Source organism: Bactrocera tryoni, chromosome 1 (assembly GCF_016617805.1).
Source record: "Bactrocera tryoni isolate S06 chromosome 1, CSIRO_BtryS06_freeze2, whole genome shotgun sequence".
Classification (NCBI taxonomy): Eukaryota; Metazoa; Arthropoda; class Insecta; order Diptera; family Tephritidae; genus Bactrocera; species Bactrocera tryoni.
Window position 1 is genome coordinate 52,109,661 of NC_052499.1, and position 24,086 is coordinate 52,133,746.

The 24,086-nt window shown below is 37.6% G+C and overlaps 6 protein-coding genes across 10 annotated transcripts in view; 2 read left to right on the forward strand and 4 right to left on the reverse strand.

The window, feature by feature from the left end:
- Positions 1 to 4,555, forward strand: part of LOC120766647 (corticotropin-releasing factor-binding protein) — a 38,213-nt gene extending 33,658 nt beyond the window's left edge. For all 5 annotated transcript variants that reach the window (XM_040092275.1, XM_040092271.1, XM_040092273.1 and 2 more), the window contains exons 5-10: positions 2,665 to 2,879; positions 3,065 to 3,171; positions 3,275 to 3,393; positions 3,514 to 3,674; positions 3,741 to 3,843; positions 3,930 to 4,555. In XM_040092275.1, coding sequence (XP_039948209.1) covers positions 2,665 to 2,879; positions 3,065 to 3,171; positions 3,275 to 3,393; positions 3,514 to 3,674; positions 3,741 to 3,843; positions 3,930 to 4,069 — 845 coding nt within the window. In that variant the 3' untranslated portion in view covers positions 4,070 to 4,555. The remainder of the gene's footprint in view (positions 1 to 2,664; positions 2,880 to 3,064; positions 3,172 to 3,274; positions 3,394 to 3,513; positions 3,675 to 3,740; positions 3,844 to 3,929) is intronic.
- Positions 4,556 to 7,178: 2,623 nt separating this feature from the next.
- LOC120766696 (sphingomyelin phosphodiesterase 1) lies at positions 7,179 to 10,729 on the reverse strand. Its single transcript, XM_040092344.1, has 6 exons — positions 10,565 to 10,729; positions 8,645 to 9,554; positions 8,045 to 8,582; positions 7,803 to 7,982; positions 7,589 to 7,738; positions 7,179 to 7,458 (listed from the first exon to the last, which is right to left on the reverse strand). The coding sequence occupies exons 1-6, from the start codon at positions 10,674 to 10,676 to the stop codon at positions 7,270 to 7,272; spliced, it is 2,079 nt and encodes a 692-aa protein (XP_039948278.1). The 5' UTR covers positions 10,677 to 10,729; the 3' UTR covers positions 7,179 to 7,269.
- A 4,872-nt stretch (positions 10,730 to 15,601) lies between these two features.
- On the reverse strand, positions 15,602 to 18,896 carry LOC120778819 (sphingomyelin phosphodiesterase-like). Its single transcript, XM_040110828.1, has 6 exons — positions 18,604 to 18,896; positions 17,030 to 17,924; positions 16,429 to 16,966; positions 16,174 to 16,356; positions 15,950 to 16,099; positions 15,602 to 15,887 (listed from the first exon to the last, which is right to left on the reverse strand). The coding sequence occupies exons 1-6, from the start codon at positions 18,710 to 18,712 to the stop codon at positions 15,702 to 15,704; spliced, it is 2,061 nt and encodes a 686-aa protein (XP_039966762.1). The 5' UTR covers positions 18,713 to 18,896; the 3' UTR covers positions 15,602 to 15,701.
- A 602-nt stretch (positions 18,897 to 19,498) lies between these two features.
- Positions 19,499 to 20,206, reverse strand: LOC120766723 (RING finger protein nenya-like). The gene is given in 1 exon segment (XM_040092370.1): positions 19,499 to 20,206. A coding segment is annotated over 1 exon segment (708 nt).
- A 343-nt stretch (positions 20,207 to 20,549) lies between these two features.
- LOC120779274 (methylated-DNA--protein-cysteine methyltransferase) lies at positions 20,550 to 21,330 on the forward strand. The gene has a single exon (XM_040111502.1). The coding sequence runs from the start codon at positions 20,621 to 20,623 to the stop codon at positions 21,191 to 21,193; it is 573 nt and encodes a 190-aa protein (XP_039967436.1). The 5' UTR covers positions 20,550 to 20,620; the 3' UTR covers positions 21,194 to 21,330.
- Positions 21,331 to 21,794: 464 nt separating this feature from the next.
- Positions 21,795 to 24,025, reverse strand: LOC120779257 (RING finger protein 37). Its single transcript, XM_040111500.1, has 2 exons — positions 22,983 to 24,025; positions 21,795 to 22,921 (listed from the first exon to the last, which is right to left on the reverse strand). Exons 1-2 carry the CDS (start codon positions 23,688 to 23,690, stop codon positions 22,124 to 22,126), a joined length of 1,506 nt encoding a protein of 501 aa, XP_039967434.1. The 5' UTR covers positions 23,691 to 24,025; the 3' UTR covers positions 21,795 to 22,123.
- Between the last annotated feature and the right edge of the window lie 61 nt (positions 24,026 to 24,086).

Consider the following 24,086-nt stretch of genomic DNA (forward strand, 5'->3'; position numbering starts at 1 on the left):
ACACTTCTAGGGCTTTCATATAGTTTCATAAAGTTATACTCGTAAGTTATAACGATCCGAAAACATAGCGGCCAGAGTTGTATTTGCGTAAACTTATTTTTGTATGTAATCCAACAACAATTTTTTTAAACTACATAGTATAAAAATTTATGATTTTACGATTTTACGATGCTTTATGACACTTTGTGAGTACCCCAATTATAACACTCTAGAAGGAAATGCGGTCGAAGAAAAGCTTAACTTTTTCATTCCAAAACAAAATATTAATTCAATTTTATGCCAAAGTCTTTTCAGCCCCTGAAAAGGCATTCGGTCGCATTCGAATTCATACATACTTTACTTGCTTTTTTTTTTAAGGTAAATGGAGTACATAATAAATCTGTTTTGTTGTTTTTTTTTTTTTTTTTTGTAAACGAGTTTTATTAATAATCCCTTGCCATTTTCACACTAATATTATGACGTCACAATATGTGATAAGCATAAAATTATTGTATTTAATTGGTCATGAACTAATAAAGCGCCCACATGTGTACACAAACACTAATAACCACAGAAATGGAAACGGGAAGCTAAAGATTGTCGCCGAAATTGCAATAAAACTAGAAGCCATAAATCAACAATTAAATCGTGTTTCGTGTGAAGGCTTGTTAATAAAACTAGATAAAGAGGGATCGTATGGGTCTAAATACATATATATTAGTAATAATATTTTGGGATACAACAAAAGAAACGTGTTGAAGGACTATGAGGGCAAATTTGTATGCATAAATATGCTTGGATATCTCTTGATATTTTATATACGCTTCTGCTTGTACATATACTAAGTATATATTATACATACATATCTATTCAAATCGCAGTTTAGTATTAAAAGAACGATAGAAAGCCGATTTCAGGCTTATTATTTCTATTATTTGCGCTTACACAAGGGAACTTCGATAAATACTCAGCCTCACGGCCCGCTAGTGCCCTTTGTCGCAAGATAAAGGAATTTAGAACTAGAAAAAAACTTTAACTTTGCCTGCACCAATGCTATAACACCCTTCACAGCCGCATTTCATAGAGCATAAAGGATCGTTAGCTTGATTTTGATCGACCTGTTTGTATGTTAGCCATGTACTAGCGGGTTTTCCAATAGGGATGCTACAAAAGTACACCGATAAGGACAGCAAATGACACCATATTTTTTCCCGCTCTTTTGACATTTATTTTCAATAAGGTTTGCCATTTCATCATGGAAAGATATACCATGCAACAATGAGTTAAATTTATTAAAATTTTCAACCGAAATTCAGAGTCGGTGGCCTCAACTGTAAGGGCGTGTGATGTCAGATCAACAATTGAGCGTCTAGTAGAAAAATATTAATCCAGAGCCGAAGTACAAAATGTTCCCGTGCCAGTAAGTCAAAGAACTGCGTGTAGTGCGAAGAATATTGCTGCCGCTAGCGCATCCATTGAGGAACACCCAAATCAATCTCTCACACGTCGTTCTCAAGCGTTGGGCATCTCTGTGACGCCGTTGTGGCGAATTTTGATAAAAGATCTTGGCCTACATCCTTCCAAGATCAAATTGACGCAAGAAATGAAGCCGCTTGACCAGCAGAATCGTCGTATGCTCGTGGATTGGGCTGAGCAACAACGTGAAAACGATCCGGATTTTCAAAAAAATCATCTTCAGCGATGAGGCTCATTTCTGGCTGAATGGCTTCGTCAACAAGCAAAATATGCATTATTGGTCGAGCAGCAATCCACACGTATACCATGAGTCATCACAGCGAGTTCCATATATAATAGCGTCGAACGTTTCTAGCGCTCTTATTGAAAAACACTTTATAAGTAGCAAATTCTTGGGGAGAAAAGGACATGGGAAAATTTAAGATCGAACTCTTGAATATTATGACTAGTTTGTATATATACCGACAGATTGAGAAGGTTAAATCGACCCAGCGCCTTACGCTCATTTCCGACGTTTCCTTCTGCATGTTACAAACTTCGTGCAAACTCATTATACCCTGTGTAGGGTATAAAAATGGAAAAAGAACAATGCCGTTTAAAGATTTGATTCTTTTTTTAAGAAAGTTAATCAAAGCGCGCTTAGATATCGACTTATGCTGACTCTTCTCCTTCGATCGACCGTAAAAACTGGTTTAACGAGCTTAAGTCCATTATCTTCTATTGGTAGACCGCATTCCAAAAGAAAGCAAGTAAAATCCCTTTTATTTAAATAGGGAGAAGATTCGATGATACCGCTGAGAAGAGTGCCGTGGAAATACTCACATTTTTCGAATAGTATTATAAACTGCTGCCCACTGTATTCTTCTTATTTGTTACAAAACCTTGAAAAAAGCGGACACCGCGCAGTTATTAAAATTAAATGGTTATTGCCGCCACAAAAGCCAACTTTGCAAACCTACAGAAGACGTATTTTTCAAACGAGTTAAAAAAGTCCGACCAACGCTGTCACAAATGAATTAATGGATCAAGCTAAACGGAGAATATGTTAAGAAATATATCATAAATTTTTCAAAATTTTCAGTTCTCCGTTTGTCGGCTAAGTAGTTATCGGATATCTCTCGTATTATTCATAAAATCTTAATTTAAATATACAAAATACAAAATCTGTTTTCACACTTTTCTTTCTCCTACATTTCGTACTTCTCACAGATTGTATGCATGTGACATCCGAACCCGGCGAATATGTCTTTAAAAAGGTACCACATTTGGTGGCCAACACAAAGGAGACACCTTTGGTGGAAGCTGCCGTAGAAGAGTCGACGTCGGAGGTATGCGGGCTCTATGTGATTGGCGAGCCCGATACGCTTGTTGAAATAACAATGAAGCACTACGATGTCAATTGTGCGACCGGCGGTCTAATGGCTGTAAGTGAAAAACCAAAAACAACAAAAAAAAAACAAATAAGTTAGAAGAAAGTGAAGATAAGAAAATATCAAAAAGTTGCATCGATGAAGTGGATAAAGTCTTTGCTAAATTGAATTTTCGCCAACGCTTAATGCAATTTGCAACTTTCATGTCGACTTTCACTATGCCCTCTTCTCATTTACAGTTTGTCGATGGCTGGGAGTTGAATGGTGAATATTTTCCGGGCATTAAGGATCATCATCGCGAGTTAGAAGAGCGTGTCATCGAGTTTTGCAACAATTATAAACAATGGTACGTATCTGGTCTGGTCGTGCCACAAGGCATTGCGGCAAGCATCGAACTACAATTGCGACACTAATAACAATAAGTTAATATATGTCTGTTCCGCTTGCAGGCCACGTGTTGCAAATAAGAAATTCTTCCGCTCGAGTCAAAATGCAGCGCTGCTGCAGTATCGCATACCATTCCGCGGCTCCTTCATTGCACACGTTCGCTTCCACAAGATAACACAGCGTAAGTATGCGAGTGTGGCATGCCACTTATGTATGTAAGAAGCGCCCACAAATATATTTACTTATTATTCTAATGGAAAGTAATTATTGTCATTTTCTGTTTGCATTTCACCCGAGGCAGCTTGCAACGTGCTGGCGCAAGACACGGCCGCCATCTTCAATATGGCTAATTTCGGTAAGCAACGCAATTGCACGCTCTCAGCACTTTTCCCGGCCGCAGTGTCAGTGGCCAGTTTGAAAATCGGCGGCAAGAATATGCGTGGCGAGAAAGTTAATTATGACGTAAGCAAAGCAAACAGGATATTAATATTTAAGTGATATTTGAAATAACTGACGGCATTTTCACAGTGTGGCATGTATGAGGATCGCTTGGAGGTCGGTGGCTCTTCCGGACTGGACGCGTATGCAATGGAGAAGGCTTCAGATGTTTGCGGCTACTCTGATCAGCAAGGTACTTAGTAATGATAAAAATAATCTACCTGCAACATATTATAGATCTCAACTTTCAAAACTGCTTTTATCCTCTCATCATGTCAGGTCCCGAGCAGGCAATCTTCTGCGGTGTAACCACGGTGCGTTTGATCTCCACTGGCCGATATCAGAACCATGCAGCCGTAATGCTACGCAAAGCCGACGAAACCGATCTCGACATCGCCACACTCGTCTGTGCGCTATAAATCTCAAAGTAAATGGGAAATTCAGATACAAAGTAAAGAATTTGCGGGAAATAATTACGACCAGCTTTTTAAGTAATAGAATGTGACACTCAATTCTACATACATATATATAAAACATAATAAGCTTGCCTGTATGATTAGGGTATTTGTTGAGCTCTGTCTACAGAAAAGATAAAAACCAAAAATTCAAATAGTAAAACACAATAATGAAATAAATTATCGAATCAGTTAAGATAAGTTATTTGCTCGAAATTTGAATTGTTTACACATCTTAGTACTTTGTACTTACAAAATATTGTACATATGCATAACTATTTTCGAAAGCCTCAATTTGTTAATGTATACTTCCAAATTGTGTGTAGTAACCGTGTTAACAGCTTGCTTCCAAAAATTGGAGACTTTCAGCGCCTGTATATTACATATATACTTGTACGTACTTAAATGTAATGTTAGTAAAAAAATATTCATAGTAAAGCAAGAAGAAAAATGCAATTAAATATAAATAAAAGACTTAATTCTTGTTGTTTTATTTACGGAGTTCTATAGTGTGGCATATTAATACTAACGACTTTTCTTCAAGCTTCTACAGTCTTAACATCTTTCAGCAGTAGAGTCTCAGCAGAACGAGTTGTGATTCCCAGTTCTCCATTATCTGCCACATAACGGTATCTTTTCTCTTATTCTTGATTGGTGTGGACATCTCTAACGTGGTTATATTCTAGTTTACAACAGTGGACCAGTCGTTCCCTTTTACACTGTTTGGCACCAATAAGAGACTCCAAATGTAGCCAGGTCGTTCTCCGGCTGGTCTTTCCAATGTTGTGGGGGTCTTCCAATGATTCCCTCGACAGGTACTGAGTCGAATACTCTCCGAGCTGGAGTGTTTTCATCCATTCAGACGACATAACCCGTCGCTTCTTTTGATTCACTGAACTATGTCAATGTATATCTCGTACAGCTCATCGTTCCATTGCCTGCGGTATTCGCCGTTGCAAAGATGTAAATAACCATCTACCGTCCATGCATCTGTACCATATTTCTGAACGAGGATGATGAGTGACTTATCGAATTTGGCTTTTTTCCTCGAAAGAGGATCTTAACTCTCAATTGCTTACTCAGTCCGAAATAGCATCTGTTGACAAGAGGTATTCTGCGTTGAATTTCGAAGCTGGCGTTGTTTTTGGTGTTAATATTTGTTCTAAGATAGACGAAATTATCTATGACTTCGAAGTTATGACTGTCAACAGTGACGTGGGCACCCAGTCGCAAGTACGACGACTGTTTGTTTGGTGACAGGAGATATTTTTGTCTTGCCCTCGTTCACTACGAGACCCATTTGCTTTGCTTCCTTATCCATTCTGGAGAAAGCAGAACTAACGGCACGGTTGTTGAGGCCACTGATTTCAATATCGGCGTACGCCAGCAGCTATACACTCTTATAAAAGTTTGTGTCTTGTCGATTCAGCTCTGCAGCTGGAATTATGTTCTCCAGCAGTAGATTGAAGAAGCCGCAATATATTAGTTGCCTTGTCTGAAACCTTGTTTGGTATGGAACGGTTCGTACAAGTCCTCCCGATTCTGATGGAGCTTTTGGTATTGCTCAACATCAATTTGGAATTAGTTTAGCAGGGATAGCAAATTCAGACATAGCAGCATAAAAGCAGTTCCTTTTCATGCTGTCAAAAGTAGCTTTGAAATCGACGAATAGATGGTGGGTGTCGATCCTTTTTCCACGAGTTTTTTTCTAAGATTTGGAACATGGTGAATATCTGGTCAATTCCGGGCCAAAAACGACACTGATAAAATGCAGCCGGTTTGTTCACACAAAACGCTTTAAGGTTCTATCGAGATGCGATGTTGAGGAGGCTTATCACGCGGTAGTTGGCGCAGGTTGTGTGGTCTCTTATTTTGTGCATTGAGCAGAGTACACTTCATCATACATAGCGGTATAGGAAGTAGAAAACAGAAATGCCTCGGAAGGCAAAAAAACTACTGATTTCTGGACTTCAAATGAAACTATTTTTGGTTAAGGGTATAAGCCGTATAAGCCAAAAATCATGTTCATCGGCACAACTGAGACGCCAGTCCTACAGATCAAGTTCATACATTTTGTTATTTAGGATGATATACGTAATCAGATATACGAAAATCGCGCTACATTCGGCATGTTGGATAAATTTTAGAAGTATGAGGACACAAATATCCGATTCAAGCATAAAGTATCTTGTCCTGCGACATATATGATAGATACGCTGCTTATAACACAGAGGGACGTTGGGGAACATTTTCGATCCATTAATTGATACACGAAAAAAACGCGACAGAACTGAAAGTTGACGAAAAAAACCAAGAATTTGCGGCCGACAAACAAAACACGAAAATTTCTGCGAGAGAACTTGCAAAGAGTACTACAGGGTCTCAGTGTACAGTCCTCTGTTGGATACCATTGCCGAAGATTTGAAGGCGAGATTTTCTAGAGAAGTATTGGATGTATTACAACTGAGTTTGCTGCTTCCAGAACAAGTATGTACTTTGAAATCATAGAAATGGAAAATCTTATCGACTGCTTGGATTATGGCAACGTCATGCGACGATTGAAGCCCAAAGGTGATCTTGATCGCTGACAGATATGCCCATTGAGAGCAGAAGCAAAAGTCAAAAGACAACAAGTTACCAACTACTGCATTGGAAACGTTGAAGAACTGCGATGTAGGCCTACGCCTTATAATTCATACTTTTCTTCGCATATTCTGCACATCTCCTGTGACGAATGCGAGCTCTAAACGTTCTTTTTCTAGATTTCGCCGCATAAAAACGTAGCTGAGAACGAACATGTATCAATATATGTAGATTGACCATGATATTGCAGCCACTGCAGAAGAAGTTCTCGGAAGATTCTCAAAACTTGGCCCACATCGTTTGCGATTTATAATGTGTTTTTTCTATTTAGTAGGATTTGATATTAGAATGTCGTTTTGAAAATTTTCCACCATGATATTAAACTGTGTAAGGACTGCTATATTATTTCCCAAAGTATATCAAAGTTCATCGGGCATCTATCTAACCGATCACACATTTTAAATATAAGATAAGCAAAAAATACTTCTTTAAAAAACGTCACAGCTCAGCATTTGTTTTTATTACAAAAAATTCAATGATTCTAACCTTAAAATCTTATAATAAAACCGGTGTATAGGAGTTTAATAAAGTAATCGAGCAACAAGCAGAATTGCTGCCATCGTTCTTAGTTGCAGACCAGAAATTGAAGCCGCTGTACCGCCCTCGGGTTTTTCTGTGGTAGTTGGGGCCTGTGTTGTTGGGGTTCCAGGGCTTGATGCAGTTGTTGGGCTTGATGTAGTTGTTGGGCTTTCAGTGGTCACCGCAGGTAGCTTTATAATATAAAATATTAGTACAAATTAAAAATGTGTGTCTCCAAGTTATGGCGATATATGGAAAACTTAGAAACATTAAGAAGTATAGGAAAAATTTTGATTCTTTTCGGGTTCCTCAAATACTCACATTGCTTTCCAATTTCGCTTTCAATTCATTGCAGCGCGTCTTCTGATCAAAAACAGTTACTGCCATCCGACATAGCGTTTTAGACAAGCATTTATTATCGCAACCATCATCTATACGTGGATTAGCCGAGGTGTGTTTGTATTGCCAAAACTAAGAATAAATGTATAGAAGTTTCAACGTACGTATTATTTCTGGGAGAATTATTAAGTTTTACCTTTTCTAAGAGTTCTGGGTTTTCAGCTAATTGATCCAAAAGCGTATCTAAGCCGGCTGGACTAAGATCACTTGTGAATTCAGTGATGCTGTATTCCTTAAACCACTCAGGCTTGGCGCTCGATCCTTGTGTGTTTGCTTTCTCCAAGTCGAAAATCCATGTTTCATAATCAACAACTTGCTATAAAGAGATATATCGAAATACAACGATATGCTTTTGCACTAAAATATATAACTACATACCAGACTCTCTGGTTCGACCTCATATACCACATAGTTTGGATTCTTGTTAGAGTAAGTCGTTAAACTGCCGCCATTCCATGATACACCCACAGCATGACCCTTCTCCGTATAATGCACATTCAACTCATCCACATGCGTGTGTCCAGAGAAGATACCACCAATTATGTGGTTGAAACGTTCTATAATGCGATTGAATTCACGCGCCCACACGGTCCAACAGTCCGCATCACCGGATGGTATATGGGTCAATATGTGCACATATTCACCAGCCTTCTCGGCAGCGAGCAAAGTATCGTGCAACCATTGCAGTTGCTCAACCACAATGCTACCGTTGAGATAGACCCACCAGTTATAGAGATAACATTCGTTGCTGTTTATTGAGATTATACGGAAGCCTTGTTTGGGCGAAGCGGTATAATAACCGCCTTTGAGCACAGTCTGTTCGGCATCAGTCGGCAACCAACGAGACCAAATCGACCAGAGATGTTCGTAAAGCCACTTGACATTAAATTCGTCAGGAGCGTCGACGGCGCCAAACCTAAGCAAACATAATATCTGTATAATATAGATTTCAAATGTGGTTTTAATAAACTATCTTACACATTCGAAGGATGCGATTCGTGGTTGCCTACATTCGGATATACGGGTATACCATCGAACTTTTCCCCAATCAATTCATTTATTTTCGTTAGTACATCCTTATTTCCATCCTTCGTTGTGGCCCAATATATATGCGGCACAATATCGCCGGTATGATAAATATAATCTATATGCTCGTGGGTCTCCCGAATGTGTTCGAATGTATTCTCGATGAGATGTAGAGGTGTATCGCAATCACGATAGTCACCCCAGTAACCAGCCTGTTTACTACTTTCAATCGTAGCGGCTGCTGAGCTACGTTGACAGCACATCGGCTCTGGACAATCAGCTAAAGAACCAGGTTCATATTCAGGATCATAATGTATATCGGTCAACTGCACTATTTTCAAATCTGCATCACTCTTAGCGGGTATATTGCTTTTCGGACCATCAACGCCAGCAGAATTCCCATCGATCGTTAGTGTGAAATTGAATTCATTCTGTTTCACTTGACAAAAACTGATTGGCAATATGCCACATAAGCTGCGGGTCTCAGCCACAGTATTCTGTATGATATAATTCAAGGTGGGCCAATTCAAGTCGAATAATCCAGCACAGACTTCTTCAGTTTGTAAATTTAGGCGTTTGCAAACATCCAGCATTACTTTCTTCGCTACCTCATCTGCATTTGGTCCATTTAACTCACCGTCGGGATCACGAAACATATCGCCCAACACCGATACTGTGGCGCGACAAGTCGTGCAAACCAGAAATTGATCGGCGGCACCCAAGTCAGCGATATTACGTGTGAAAATATCTTTCTGTGAATGTTTGGCGGCCAATTGCTTGGAGATCTGTTGAAACACCTCCGACTCGACGCCAGTTTTCACGTAACCTTTAAGCTCTTTGGCGAATTTGAAGGCGATTTCATCTGTGGATTTAAACCAAAGTACAATAAAATATCGATAACATACTTGTATATGTATGTATGTATGTATATAGTACCATGTTCGCAAAAACTTGAACTTAATAGCGGCTAGCTATATTTAAGCTTCCATAAAAAAACGAAACGATTCGGTAGTAATAATAAATTCACTTGCTTAATTAGTTTTTATTGGGTCAATAAATTGAATTCCACTGCAGGAGCAAATATCGACCACTAAATTCTCAGCTGTTGATAAGAATATTTAGTATTTAGATAATGTGTGTTTAAATAAAACCTTTGTTAGGAAAGAGGGGAGGCCTGTGGGAGCACTTCATCACAGGTGGGATGGGGTGAAAGTTTTGTAACTTAAGAGACACATAGTTTGAATAACGGTTTCATGAGTAGATGATATAATACATTGTGATATTGAAGTACTCGAAAATTGTATGAAACGCGTTCTAGCTCTATAAAGCTAAATTTTTTTTACAAAAAGGGTACGATTGTGACAGTTTGTGATTTAAAGCCAAAAGGGCAATAAATACCATCGATCAACCACCGTATTCACCAGGTTTGGCTTCGAGTGATTTGTTCTTGTTCCCCAAACTGGAATTGCCGTTATGTGGAACCCGTTTTCAGTCGATCGTAGAGACAAAACAAAATTTGATCGAGGAGCTGAAGGCCATCCCAAAAAGTGTATTACATCTGGTGGAGATTACTTGGAAGGCGACAAAATACATATTGATGAATAATTAAATAGTTTGCTTTTTATTTACAATATCCTGGTACTTTTTTGTCACAATGTATACATATAATATGTTTTGTAGCACCAAAATTTACGGTTGTAATGTGGAACAATTTATTCAATAACCACAAATTAAATTGTATCGCAAATTATTTAAACTTTTTACCGAGCCGTATGAAAAAGTTAAAAAGGTTGCCTTACATAAGTACATACATGATGGGTCACTTATAAGAATCTTAAAATTTGATCTTTTTAAGTTATTATTTTCACGCACCTGATATCAATGAAAGCACTGCATCGTCTTCGGTAAAACTTAATGGCACACCTGTCAAATTTAAGGCACTCCCAAGAGCCAAAAATCCTGTAAATGTTAACAGAAATCGCATTCCGTAGCTGGTTTCGACGCTTGTGTGTGGACCCCGACAGAGAACGTACTAACGCACAAATCCCAAAGTAGTATAATTGAAATCTAACCAAACTTTGTGCTTCGAAACTTTTATGAGTTCATATAAATTTTCAGTAAAAAACATTTAATCTTAAGTATCTTAGTCACAGAAACAATATACCCTAATGGAAAAAGTGCTAAGTTAAAAATTTTATAACATTTCTTTGAATATGATGCAAATATATTTAATTTTAGAAAAATAAATGCATTTCATTATCTCGTCAGCTAAGCAGTTACGAGTTTAGTGTGCATCAAAAGCTAACTTTAAACTTGAAGTATTTCCCGCTGGGCACTTTAATATGCACACCTGTCCTTAGAATTACGATTGATTAAACTTTTTTATTATTAATCAGCTGCGATTAGTGCGAATTATATTTAACTAAAAGTTGTTTTGTTTAAAGCTTTTTCGTTTGATAAGATTATTTGATAGCAATCGTTTCTCAATGGGCTGGGCATTTTGAGTGCGTCTAATGCCCTATATTCTGAGTTATTTGGAGCTATGTTAGTTAATTTTTTTTAAGATTCTCTTATTGCCCGGGAGTGTCTGCTCTCAGTAGAAATACCATCAAGCATACTTAATCTCCAGATTTGATCGGGTTTCTGGTCATATCGGAAATGTTGTTAACAAAGCAGTACTTATTAAAGCGATAGAAGTTATTCCGAAGTGCTTCAGAACATACGACAACACCTCATGGCAGATCAAAACAAAGTAAAATTCCGGGCAATATGTAAAGTGAAATCAGACGTCCTTGCTACTCGAATTGAAGAAAGGGAAGAAAGGAGTAAATTCGAAATCAGAGCTCTAAAACGAGCTTAAACACAAATTACGTGGTTTAGCTTCTGTTGGCTAGCTAAAGCAGAAAACCATAATAGAGATCCGAGAACTCGAAGGCAGATGAAAAAATAACCGTGAAGGCCAGGGGCCCGATCGAAAAAGCTAAGGATTATACAAATGATGTGGGAAACCCCAAGTTGAAAGACTGCAAAAATCCACCCAGCTGCTGCCTCAGCGTAGAACAGATGCGCAGCCAAACAGATCAAAACTGCTTCCTGCCATAGCTCTTGGTTCCGAGTTCCAGGAACCAATGTGCAATCATCAGTGAGCAATTCAAGATAAGCGCATGGTTAGAAGAAACATCGCAACAACGGTAATATAGATAACGAAAAGGAGTAGTTTCAAGAAAAACAGCGGGACAGGAAGTGGGTTTGTCTGGAAAAGCAATTGAAACACCACGGTAATTAGCTACTACGTGAGGCCGAGCGACCCCATCCCATACTTACAAGCAAAGCTCGATGTCATGGAGGATGCCGCGGAACACTCAAACCGGGTCAATTAATCAAAGCCGAAGATTTCAAGTTCTAAGTTCATGGAATGAAGTACACTGATAACATATTTAAGGAACTTCAAAATTTTTGACATGTCAGCTAGATTAGGCCTTACCGTAGAGGAACGAAAACCACTTTCACAATGGTGGGAGCTAGATGAAGTGAAAAAAATGCAATCGAAAAGCATATGGAATATAAAGCTGCCAAAACTGAGGTGACAGAGAAATAATAAAAAGAAAGAAATATAAATGGGAAGAGTTATGAATTTTTAAACTTCGAAATGCCAGATGGCTGCTACTACTTCGTTGGTTAAACGGACGACATCGCCACCGTCGTAACCGCTCGTTATACCGACATAGCCAGACGCTAACTAAAACAAGTCATGCTGCGAACACAGACGTGGTTGGACTCACACGGCCTTAGCCTAGCCACGGAAAAATCAGCTGATCCTGTTTACTAGAAATCTCCACACTTCGCTCAAGGTAAACATGTAAATACATTCAGAATCTATTCAAACGACGAAGATCCTAAAATACCTAGGTATAGGAATGGAAAATAAACGTTCTGGGCTCAAATTCAGCATGTTGCTAAAAAGACAGCCAATATAACCATCTAATGTGGAATGAAACTGGTTAGCGAAATATGGTCCGATATATTAGATGTGAACCACAGACGGAAAGTGCTGAAAGCTGTGTCTTTTGAATAAAGACGGAATTAAAATACGCATGATAACAAGATAACCGACGAGGAAGCAACCATATGAACGCTGGCAAGATCGGTGGACAAGGGAACTCAAAAGAATATGGACTGCCAAACTAATCATAGATATAGAGATGTGCCACAGTAGGAAAAACTACGAGGTAAATTATTACTTAACAAAGGTGTTCTCCTTTATTAAGGAACAGTAGTAAAACAAGCATGCAATTCAAAAATTTATTTGAAAAATGATAATCATTGACGAACCCTGGCAGCTGGTGGTTACATTACTCACATAGGAGTACTACCTTACAGCTTAAAAAAATGTTTGCGTGAACATTTGGCTGTAAAAAATTTGTTTCCCGTTGAATCCCACACACTTTTTTAATCGCTCAAAAAAGCCTCATATCGTTTGGTTGATAAAACTTAAAATAAAATACGTTGGCGGTGCATCGAAACACATCTATGAAACGTGGATTTATGAGACCGAAAGTAAACAGCAGTCGACTTCATGGATGTTTGCTGATAAGCAGAATCCAACAAAAACTGTTCGCGGACGAAGCACTACCAAGTAAATGGAAGCTCTGAGTTGGCACCGAATTACTTCTTTCTATTCCTGTACATAAAGGATGAACTAAAAGGTCGACGTTTTTCGACGAAGAGGGGGTTGAAGCGATCCCAACGCACGTTTTGGAGATACCTCAATCTGAGTGGCAAAAGTGATTAACATTTGCAGCTGAAGACAACTCGTCCAACAGCTTTGCTCTCTTTGATAAATTTTTCCACCCTTCTATGAACTTTACTGCAATGTTATCTGGAAATTAGGTGATAATTGCATGAATCGCTAATTATTAGTTTAATAAATACAAAGGTATACTTCTAAGTACAGATACAATCGATATATTATACGGCCCTGTTTACCGATTCGAAGTACTATTCTTATTACTTCTTTCTGAATAATAGAAATATTTCTGTTATTGTTAATTACAGTTAGTCGTACAGCTTATGTGTTGAAGTATTGGTACTTGAATTAATTTATGATGTAGTTAGATTCGTAAACGGATTATTTTTAAATGCTTGGTTGTTCTTGTATGCACACAACAATTCATACATAATATAGAATATATGTATATGGAAATTCCTGATTTATAACAAATAACAGCACATATAAATTACAATAAGTACAGAGTTATATTAATAAATGACAAATGCCGCAATATGAAGTACATACATAAACGAGTTTTGTCAAAAAAATATTCGAAAAATGTGGGTATAAATTCATTTAACCACTTTTGAGTTAAGTTTTAAGAAGGCCTCAAAACTTGTGCCAACTTTTTTCCCAATCCTCGAAACAGTTTTTAAATTCAAGTTCAGGAAAAGCCTTCAATGCGCGTAGCGATTCACCTTTAATGGCTTCCATCCTCTCAAAACGGATTCCCTGGAACAGTCGTTTGAGTTTGCTGAATAACCAGAAGTCACACGGAGCTAAATCAGGCGAATATGGTGATTTCGCACGATATTGATTGAAAATTTTACGAAAAGTGACGAAGAATCAATGCAGTGTGCGACGGTGCATTATTGTGGTGCAAAAACCTAGAAATGTCGACCCATAATTCACGCCTCGCTTTACATGTAGACAGTTTGGCCGGCCGAAATTAATTCGGAGTGCGTCATAACTCGACAATCGAAGAAATTTTCATTATAACCTTTTTTTTTTGATCTGCTTTGACGTGTTTTTTCGGCTTCGGCTCACCTTTGCCACGATATTCGGCCAACTGATTGTCTGTTTCCAGGTCGTAAGCATAGATCCAAAATCATCGCCAGTTATAAAACGTTTCATGATATGCTGGTAGTCGGAAATCATTGTTTCACAGTCGTTAACGCCACGCCGATTTGCCAAAAAATTGTGTGATTTTGAAACCAATTGCCCTTTTACTTTTCTTAGGCTCAAGTGATCTTTCAAAATGGTTTTCATTGATTTTTCCGATATTCCAACGATGCCAGTAAGATCTCTGACTGTTAATTGTCGAAACTCAAGCACCAATTCCTTTAGTTTATTGACGTGTTGATCATCAGTTGATGGTCGTTTTGGATGTGGATCGCCGTCAACGCGATCTTGACCCACTTTAAATAATTTGCAACAATCAAAAACACTTTCTCGCGACAAATAATTATTATTGAAGACCTTTTCCAACATTGTGAATGTTTCGGTAGCAACAATTTATTTTCGCACACAAAATTTAATGGAACTTTTTTGCTGAATAATTTCACTATTAGTAAAAATCGCCTAATGCACTAATGATTATTTTAAAGTGACATTTGGCACAGATGTCAAGACGAAACCTAGACCTAGGCTCAAAGCACTTTGTAGATTTGATGATCTATTACTGGCGGTCATATGGCGGTCATAGGTAATACAACCAAGCGGGGATCTAAATTGTCCAAGTGATATCCTTGGTAGAGTCAATCTCATTACCTAACCTAACCTTACTGCGCTGCGCTTCAAAAACCCAAAAGTGCGCAACAAGATCTATAGAAAAGATACTTAATGAGTTTCAATCTCTATCTCAAAAAGAACTCAGAAATCAAAGTTCATTGATTTTGAATTCAAACAGTGTAATTTTAAAAAGGAGAAAACATTGCAGGGGCTAAGCAAAATTAGAATAATTAGCAGAGCTTTCAAGTAATAACAAAATTTCAGCCAAAGCTTTCACAGGAGAAGTACTGAGCTTATTTACCTATGTAATGAAGACGTACCGAATTCTGTCGAATGTTGACACTGACGAATACTGAATACCAACGCTTAACTATTTAATACTTTTTTTTATTAATTTCTAACATTCGGTCCGACCGAACTTAATAGTTAGTAGTAAAATGTTAATAAATTAGGAGTAATACGAGTATAAATTAGCAGACATCCATTCAGTGCCCAAATTCTAGGTTTTCAAACATGCTGCATGATGGCCAGTATTGCTGCCAGTGCAAGACTAACTATTGAGCTGCCTGAGGAAGCCGCACCGCCACCACCAGGACTTTCGGTAGTAGTTTCTTCAGTTGTCGGTGCAACGGTTGAAGGCGTTGAGGTAGCCGCTGTAGTGGTGGTGCTTGGAGTAGTGGTTTCATTGTCCAACTGAAAATGGTATTGTAATATATTTAGTACCGCAATTTGATTGTGCTAATGGATTAACTTACAGCAATAGTCAGTTTGGCTTGCAGCTCTTCACAACGCGCTCTTTCAGTACTCACATGTACCGCGATGCGACAAATCGTGCTAAGCAGACAAGACTTATCGCAACCCTCTTTCATTTTCGGATCAGCAGTTGTCATTTTATAAGTCCAATACTAGGATGGAAGTAACGGAAATGAGAATATTTAATATTGGAAATGAAAATGACATTAAATTATGCCTTTTATACCTTTCTAAGAACGTTCGGGTTCTCAACCATTTCATCAAGCAAAATATTGATGCCAGCTGGACTTAAGTTTGCGGTAAACTCAGTCGAAAAATCGTATTCTTTGAACCATTTTGGGGTTTGACTGTCACCAATAGCGTTAGCTTCTGTTAAATTGAAGATCCATGTTTCGTGATCTACAACTTGCTAAATTTGAAAGAGAGATTTTTATATTTTTATTAACTTGTTTGCATACAACTTTTTTGTATAGCTACTTACCATGCTCTTCTCTTCCACATGGTACAGCCGATAATTTGGATTTTTGTTCGAATATGTTGTTAGTGCGCCACCATTCCAAGCAATGGAAACCGCGTGACCTTTCTCCGAGTAATACATAAGCATTTCATCGTTGTGCGAATGTCCATTGAAGATGCCACTAATTGTGTTCCTGAAGCGTTCAACCAATCTGCTAAATTCACGCGCCCATACCGACCAACAACTACCGTCACCGGAGGGAATGTGCGCCAGTATATGCACATATTCGCCTGCCTTTTCAGCGGCCAACAAGGTATCATGAAGCCACTGCAATTGTGGAATCTTATTCGTGCCGTCGTAATATAACCAATAGTTTGCGGTGTAACAATCGTTGTTATTCAATGCGATCACACGGAAACCGGCTTTTGGTGACACTGTATAGTAACCACCCTTCAGAATGGTTTCCTTTGTATCGGCTGGCAACCAGGTCGACCATTGTTCATATAATTGTTCATAGAGCCAAAGAGTATTGATATTCTCCGGCACATCATTTGGGCTGAAACTAATTTAAACATTACAATTAGTTGACTATCGAATAGATATACATATACACATTTCAACTTACAGATTTAATGGATGTGGTTCATGGTTGCCAATACAGGGATATACTGGTACACCGGGGAAAACCTCAGCTAGGCGATTGTTAAATTTCCACAAACTATCATTATTTTTCGCAACAGAAGTACCCCAAACCATATGATCCACAACATCGCCGGTTTGATAAATGTAATCGAGTTGAGTGTGTGTACTCTTGATATGATTCAAAGCGTCGTCAATCATATGCCACGGTGCATCGCAATCACGATAATCGCCCCAATAACCCGCCGCCTCTTCACCCGTTGTAGTATCGGCATGACGCTGACAGCACTGTGGTTCGTCACATGCAGCCAAAGCACCAGGTACATACAGCGGATCATAGTGAATGTCTGTTAATTGCAAAACTTTCAATTCATCTCCGCTCTTGGCGGGTATATCCGATTTTGGTGCCGTAACAGGCGCGCCACTGCCATCAATTGTGAGCGTCCAATTGTAATCGACATTTTGCACATTACAGAAATTGAATTGCATGAATAACGAACAGAATGTACGCGAATCGATCTTCGTATTCTTGACTATGTAGATAACGCTGTCGAGATTAAAATCAATTAGGTTTTCACACACTTCTGCAGTTTGCAATTCCAGCCTAAGACAGGCGTCCAAAGCAATGGCTTTCAATTTCTGATCGGCCTCCGGACCATCTTCCTCTCGAAACGTACGCGCGATAACATTAGCTGTTGCGCGACAAGTGGTGCAAGCAACAAATTGATCAGCTAAAGACAATTGATCCAGTTCTTTGGTGAAAAGGTCCTTCTTAGTGTGCGCCTTTGCCAGTTGTGCGCTGATTTGCCGTAGCGCTGCGGATTCAACACCTGTTCTGTAGTAGCTTATGTATTCTTCCGATAATTTTTGTGCAATCTCATCTAAAAATAAAATAGAATTTGAATTTCCCACTTATTGAAAACATGTTTTACACGTGTGTGTAGTTAAGCACTATTTTTATTGGTTTATTATTATAATTGCTCTGCTTCTGTATGAAGTTTTCTGATTGCTAGGAACAGCCGGGTACTTTGGTCAAGTCATTATCGGTAAACCGTGCGCAATGTTAAACACTCACACATACATATGTACATATGTATATACATAAGTATATATTTTTGAATGGTTACTAAAGACCGAAAGTACTTTGGGTTTTCGGTCACGTGTTGCAAGTCACGGTTCCATTCGATTTTAGCCAACTTGTTTAGTAAAAAAATATGTTTAAATAAAAGTGCTCATATTTAAATCTTTTTATATAAAAATAAGGTGTCACCTTGTTTGCCCGCGATGGACTCCTAAACTACTAAACCGATTTTAGTAAAATTTGGCACACTGTATCCAGTTCGAACCAACTTAGAATGAATAATACTATAAAATGTATACCACAGCAAGGCGTGGCCGGATCCACTAGTTGAATTATAAAAAGTTTAAACCTTCACAACGAAACAAAAATTAAATTTAAGTGCTCATTTTTTAAATTTAATTATTAAAACTTTGAACCTTCTTATTCGAAAAACAAATATATTTCATAATAACTCAATTTATTGCCGTAAAATCACTTACCCGAAATGGCAGAGAGCACAATATCGTTAGCGGCAAAATCCTGTGGTACTCCGGGTATAAGCACAGCCGCACTAACAGCCAGGAAAGCTACTGGTAAAAATCGCCACATTTTCACTTCCGTATACAATAACACTCCGTTACAAGTTCAACCACAAACTAATCAACAAATCGCTGAAATCACCGAATTTATTCGAAATTTTCCAAAACTAGCAAAACAATTTATAGCCTTGATAATTAAATTTCTTATCGCTGTGATAATCTAGTACAGTTGCTAAAACGTTTTACTCTTTTCGCTTATAAAGGATCTATAGATATTATAATAAAAAAAAAAAAAAAACAATTTCAACACGTTTTTATTGTTAACTCTGTCATACACGAGATTATACACGCAACACATTGATTAACTTTTATTAGTAGTCGCTGTATCCGAGGCGTTGAGTACATACAAACGCACAAATTGGAGATCTGTTCACGTGTTACTTTATGTTTACAAATTAGTTTGCAAAATTCTTGCATAATCGAATAATCTTAAACAAAAGTTATTGACTGTTCATTCCGTATTTTGTTGGTACGTACACTATAGCGATTAGCTAAATATATTCAACACACAATCATAATAAAAAAAAAATAGTTTAATTAAGTTTGGGTTCCAATTTAACCGTAAGCGTAATGGTACATATACATATATACCTTCGTACAAACAACCACTTATAATTAAATAAAGTTAATTAAAGTTTTCGCTCAAATTATAATATACACCTTCACACATACAGCCACTTATAATTAAATCAAATTAAGTTTTCACTCAAATTCACATATTTATATAGCAAGTTAAATTAGTTTACATTTTTTTTTAATTTTATTTATTAACATTCAAGCATTTTTATTTCAAATATTATATGGTAAAATCATTCCGCACATGATCTAAGAATGAGTCACTTTGGTTGCTTAAATTTGTACTTTTGGTGCAATCGGCGCTGGGCATTGTTACGTCCGATAGGGTGCTTATGGTTGGTGTCTTAGGGCGTGAATTACGACCACTGCTGTATGTGGTCGATGTTGCGGAGCGGCCGCGTGCCGGACGTTGATGTCTTTGGTTGCGCTCTTGTAAACATCGCTTTTTATAAGCTAAATAAGCTTTCAGTTTCTCAATACGTGTGGTTTCATGTGCTAATTTCTCATTCAAATGTGCATCGATACGCTTCATACCATTAAGTTTCTTTAGCGCAGCTTGGATCTGCTGTGGTAAGCAATTGACGTAGTAATGTGCGTTTAGCGCATCCTGCATGGTTTGAAATTGAACGATTTTTTGAAATCGACGAAATGCATTTACGGGCGACTCAAAATATACCGCCATAGATTTGGTCATATTGGCGTCAATTGTCCTGGCTGCGTAGGGTGTCTTGCATATGTGACATAGCCCCGTTGGCGTGCAAGACTGACAAAAGACGTGACCGCAATTTGAAAAATAGTATTTGTTTGTATTTTCCACATTCTTTGGCAAAAAACATTTATTGCAAAAAAACATAAACATGATGACAATTTATGATGTATTTCCCGGTTTGTCTTTGAAATAAACTACCTGGAATAAATCGTCTGCCATAGGAAATGAAACAATACCCGTTGTAAAATAATGTTGCCACAAGATGAGTTTTTCTTATAATTATTGATGCTACCATAGTAATATTTGATTTAAGAGCACAACAGGGTGTTTGAATTAAATTTGTTTACCTACATACTTTGATTTTTAAATAATAGTTGTTGAATAGGTGAAAATTATTGTACCCAATCATAACCTTTGTAATAACTGATAACCATGTTTAAAAAATGTGTTAATTTAAATTCGTTCATATTTCATCAGTAATACAATATTGCTTATATGTTTTCGCAGTAAAAATTTCATTTAGCTTTCAAATTAAAATGTCCGGCAACTCCACAAAGCCGACAGTAGCAAAATAAAAAAAAAATATCATAACAAAACAACTTATTCAATTACTTCACTAATGATTTCATCAGAATGCTAGGAAATAAACAAGTTATTCTTAAATCCTTTGGTAATAAGAAACCTGTTAGGATCTCATACGGACTTGTTGATAGTCAATTTGGCGACATCGTATTGGGTTTCCTTAAAGATGCGAATAACGCAATTTGCTATTTACACTTTGCTGAAAGCGAAGACAAGGAGAATATAACAAATAATTATGAGTTGTTACTGCAGAAACGTTGGCCAAATGCTTTGCTCTTAGAAGACTTGAATCAAGCGCGAATTCTGGCTGATAGAATATTTAATAAAGAAGATATGATTCTCAATGTTGCGGTGTCTGGTACGCCGTTTCAAGAGGCAGTGTGGAATGAATTGTTAAAAATACCTTCCGGTCAGACATGTACATATGGTGATATCGCAGATAGAATTGGGAAACCGAATGCAGTACGCGCAGTAGGCACAGCTGTTGGCAGTAACGAAATATCTATCGTAATACCTTGTCATCGTGTGGTGTCAAAGAATGGTGATATAAAATATGGAGGTGGGAGAACTCGCAAAATTAGTTTGCTGAAGTTTGAAAAGGAAAAATCACTAAGTGGAAACTGAACCGAGGCATTCTGTACCTGCTAAGGGATATCTTTACCAATAAATTATCAAAAATCTAAATAATTACATGAAATGTATTATTGTAACTGAAGTGAAGTTTCTTCAAGACCGTAATAAAAATAACTATATTCTATTAATTTGAAGTATTTTATTCAATGTAAATATATTTTTTGCATGTTTTTATAGGGTGTAATTCCCAGATTAGTATACGCAGATATATTGTAATCTTTGCAAATGTTATAGTTCATATATGCTTTTGTTTTATCATATATTATAATTGTATGCCCAAATATATGTATATAAGTCGTGGATATAGATTAGATTCAAAACCAAAATTTCTGTAATTCTAATAACTTTAAAAACACAAATGAAACAGAGATACACTCTAATTCGAGTTGTTAGCTAATACAATTTCAATTTCATATATTTAACCAACACTACATGTATCGCTATAACTTGTTTGTCATTGAGTAGTGAAATACCAGTTTTTTATTAATTCCATGTTTATTTTTATGTGATTAAGTATTATTTAAAACTAGCCTGAGACTAAATAACTATTCAGTAGCTCTGTTACAAATCGTTGGAAAATAAAAACTACAAATTAATAATAAAAAAATATCAATGTATTTATGAACATAAGCGTATGAATCATATGAATCACAAAGTCTGTTTCATTAAAGCCTTTTAATAATGCTCTAAGTGAGCATTTTGAAATACTTTGCAACAATATTTAATTTCCTTCACTTGGACGACGTTAACAAAAATTGTACAAGTTTTTGTTTAACCAAACCGCCCAGTTAACTTTGCCAACGATTCATAACAGTGACCGAACAAAACTGAGACAAATTATAAAACAAAACTAGCACTTTAATGACTTCTTTTAGGCTCATTAATCAGTTCGTATGTTAACATCGCCAAATGCGTGAACGCTTACAATTTATGGTAACGCTCCACATCGACTGTGCGAAAGCTCGCCTTACATGTGCACATTTCGTCCTTAGTTAACTGTACTAAGCAAGCACGACATACCAGATGCCCACATGTAACAATTTCATATGAGAAATGTTCCGTCTGACAGCTTATACATGTGGCTGGTTTCGTTTCTGCGGGCGGACATGTATAGCGTGTAACATTTTTCAATGCTTGTTGAATGGCGTGATTAATGCCTGTCGGAATTGGAGTGGAAGATGCTGTCGATAAGGCTGATGAAGCGGCCACAGAAAATGGCATTGACTTTGAGGAAAGTGATAATGGAGTACTGGAAGTGGTGTGCGTTGTTGTAGAAGTAAGGGATGTTTCCAGTCGATATGTGGTGTTATCACTAAGTCTGGGCCGTTTTGGCGGCGGTATTGATGATGATGTAGCTGTGGCGGAAGCTTGAGAAGAAGACTTGTAAAATGCCGCCGATAATGATGAGTAAGTACCGATACTAGAACTGTGACGTTGGCAAAAGCTTGCAAACTGTGAGGCATGTCGATTTTTGCTGCGCCGAACAAAGGAACTCCCTAAAGAACGTGGCACTGTTTTAAAGTGCTCGGAATTTTCCATAAGGAACTTTTCTATGCGTGCCTTAAGGGCAAGGTTGAGAATTGCTTTGCGTTGTGAGGTAAATTCAAGGCCAGTAAAAGGATCCGATGGCAGACGGCCCCATTTAGCTTCCACTTCAGAATGCTTATCTATTGTGGATTGGTCCACAATTTTACCTGAGGGAAGTACAGTAGGGAAAATCTGAAAAGAAAACAAAAAAATATGGTATTAATTAATAATGGAAAAGGCTTATTATACCAACCATTAGCTCCCAGGTGATCTCATCGAGAAACTCTTCTGGTATTTTCAAAGTTGAGTACTCATTTAATTCTGGTATGCTACGCGTTGGTGAGCGACGATTTCTCTCTTCTGTCGTTTGAAAACCATGTGGATTGACTATCTCACTCCAGATTGTTTTAACAAGTTCACGATCGGCTTTCTCCAATGATCGAGAAGGCAAGCCCCATACTTCGATTTTTCGCAGCACTGGTGGACATCGCTTTGAAGCACAAATTATTATTTTCAAACTACTAGCGTTGGACAGTAAACGATGCGCTGTCTTAAAGAAAAATGTTTTTTTGCTTTGTGCTTGAGTAGCCGCACTTTCCGCATTACTACGGGAATTATAATCACTTTGATAGCAAAACGTTACAGAGTCGACGCCCTCAGCAAGGTCACGAGCATAGGCAACACGTTCCCAAATACCCTCGAACTTGCCATGTAGCTCAAAAGCTGTCGAACGTAAAGCACCATTGCTATTCCATAACTTGATTACCTTCACTTCAACAGCTTTGGGGAAGTCAAATACAATCTCCACAGGGGGTTTAGAAACGGCATAGGCCAGGAAGCCTCGTGAAAGTTGTTCTGCATCGTCTGCAATCAAATTGTTTGCAGAATAACCATCTTCACATAGAGCTTCGCATTCTACGGAAGGCTTTAATTTGGAATTCAGGAAATTAATTAAGCTCATTTAGCTCTGCTTCTGTTCACACCAGCTCTTTTCTTTACCAAACACTTTTTTAGGTAATTAGTCTTACATACATATGTTAAAAAATGGCGTCGATTATTGCCGTCACTTTAGTATTCGCGTCACGAATTATGCTTGCTCGACCTCACCCTTGATTTTTTGCTTGTTTTCTTAAGAGGTGCGCACAAATACACTATAATATCCGCAAAATTAATAAATAAACGCAAATAAACAGAAATATTTAGTAACAAGGAAATAATGCTAACAATTTACTGTTCCACACACCGTACCGTTGGTTTAATTTATGTTAAAATCTGTTAGTTATTCTGTTATCTTCGCTTGTCAGGTGCTATTTTTGACAGATGATTAGTTTATCTCCGAAGTTCAGCAGTTGTGCTG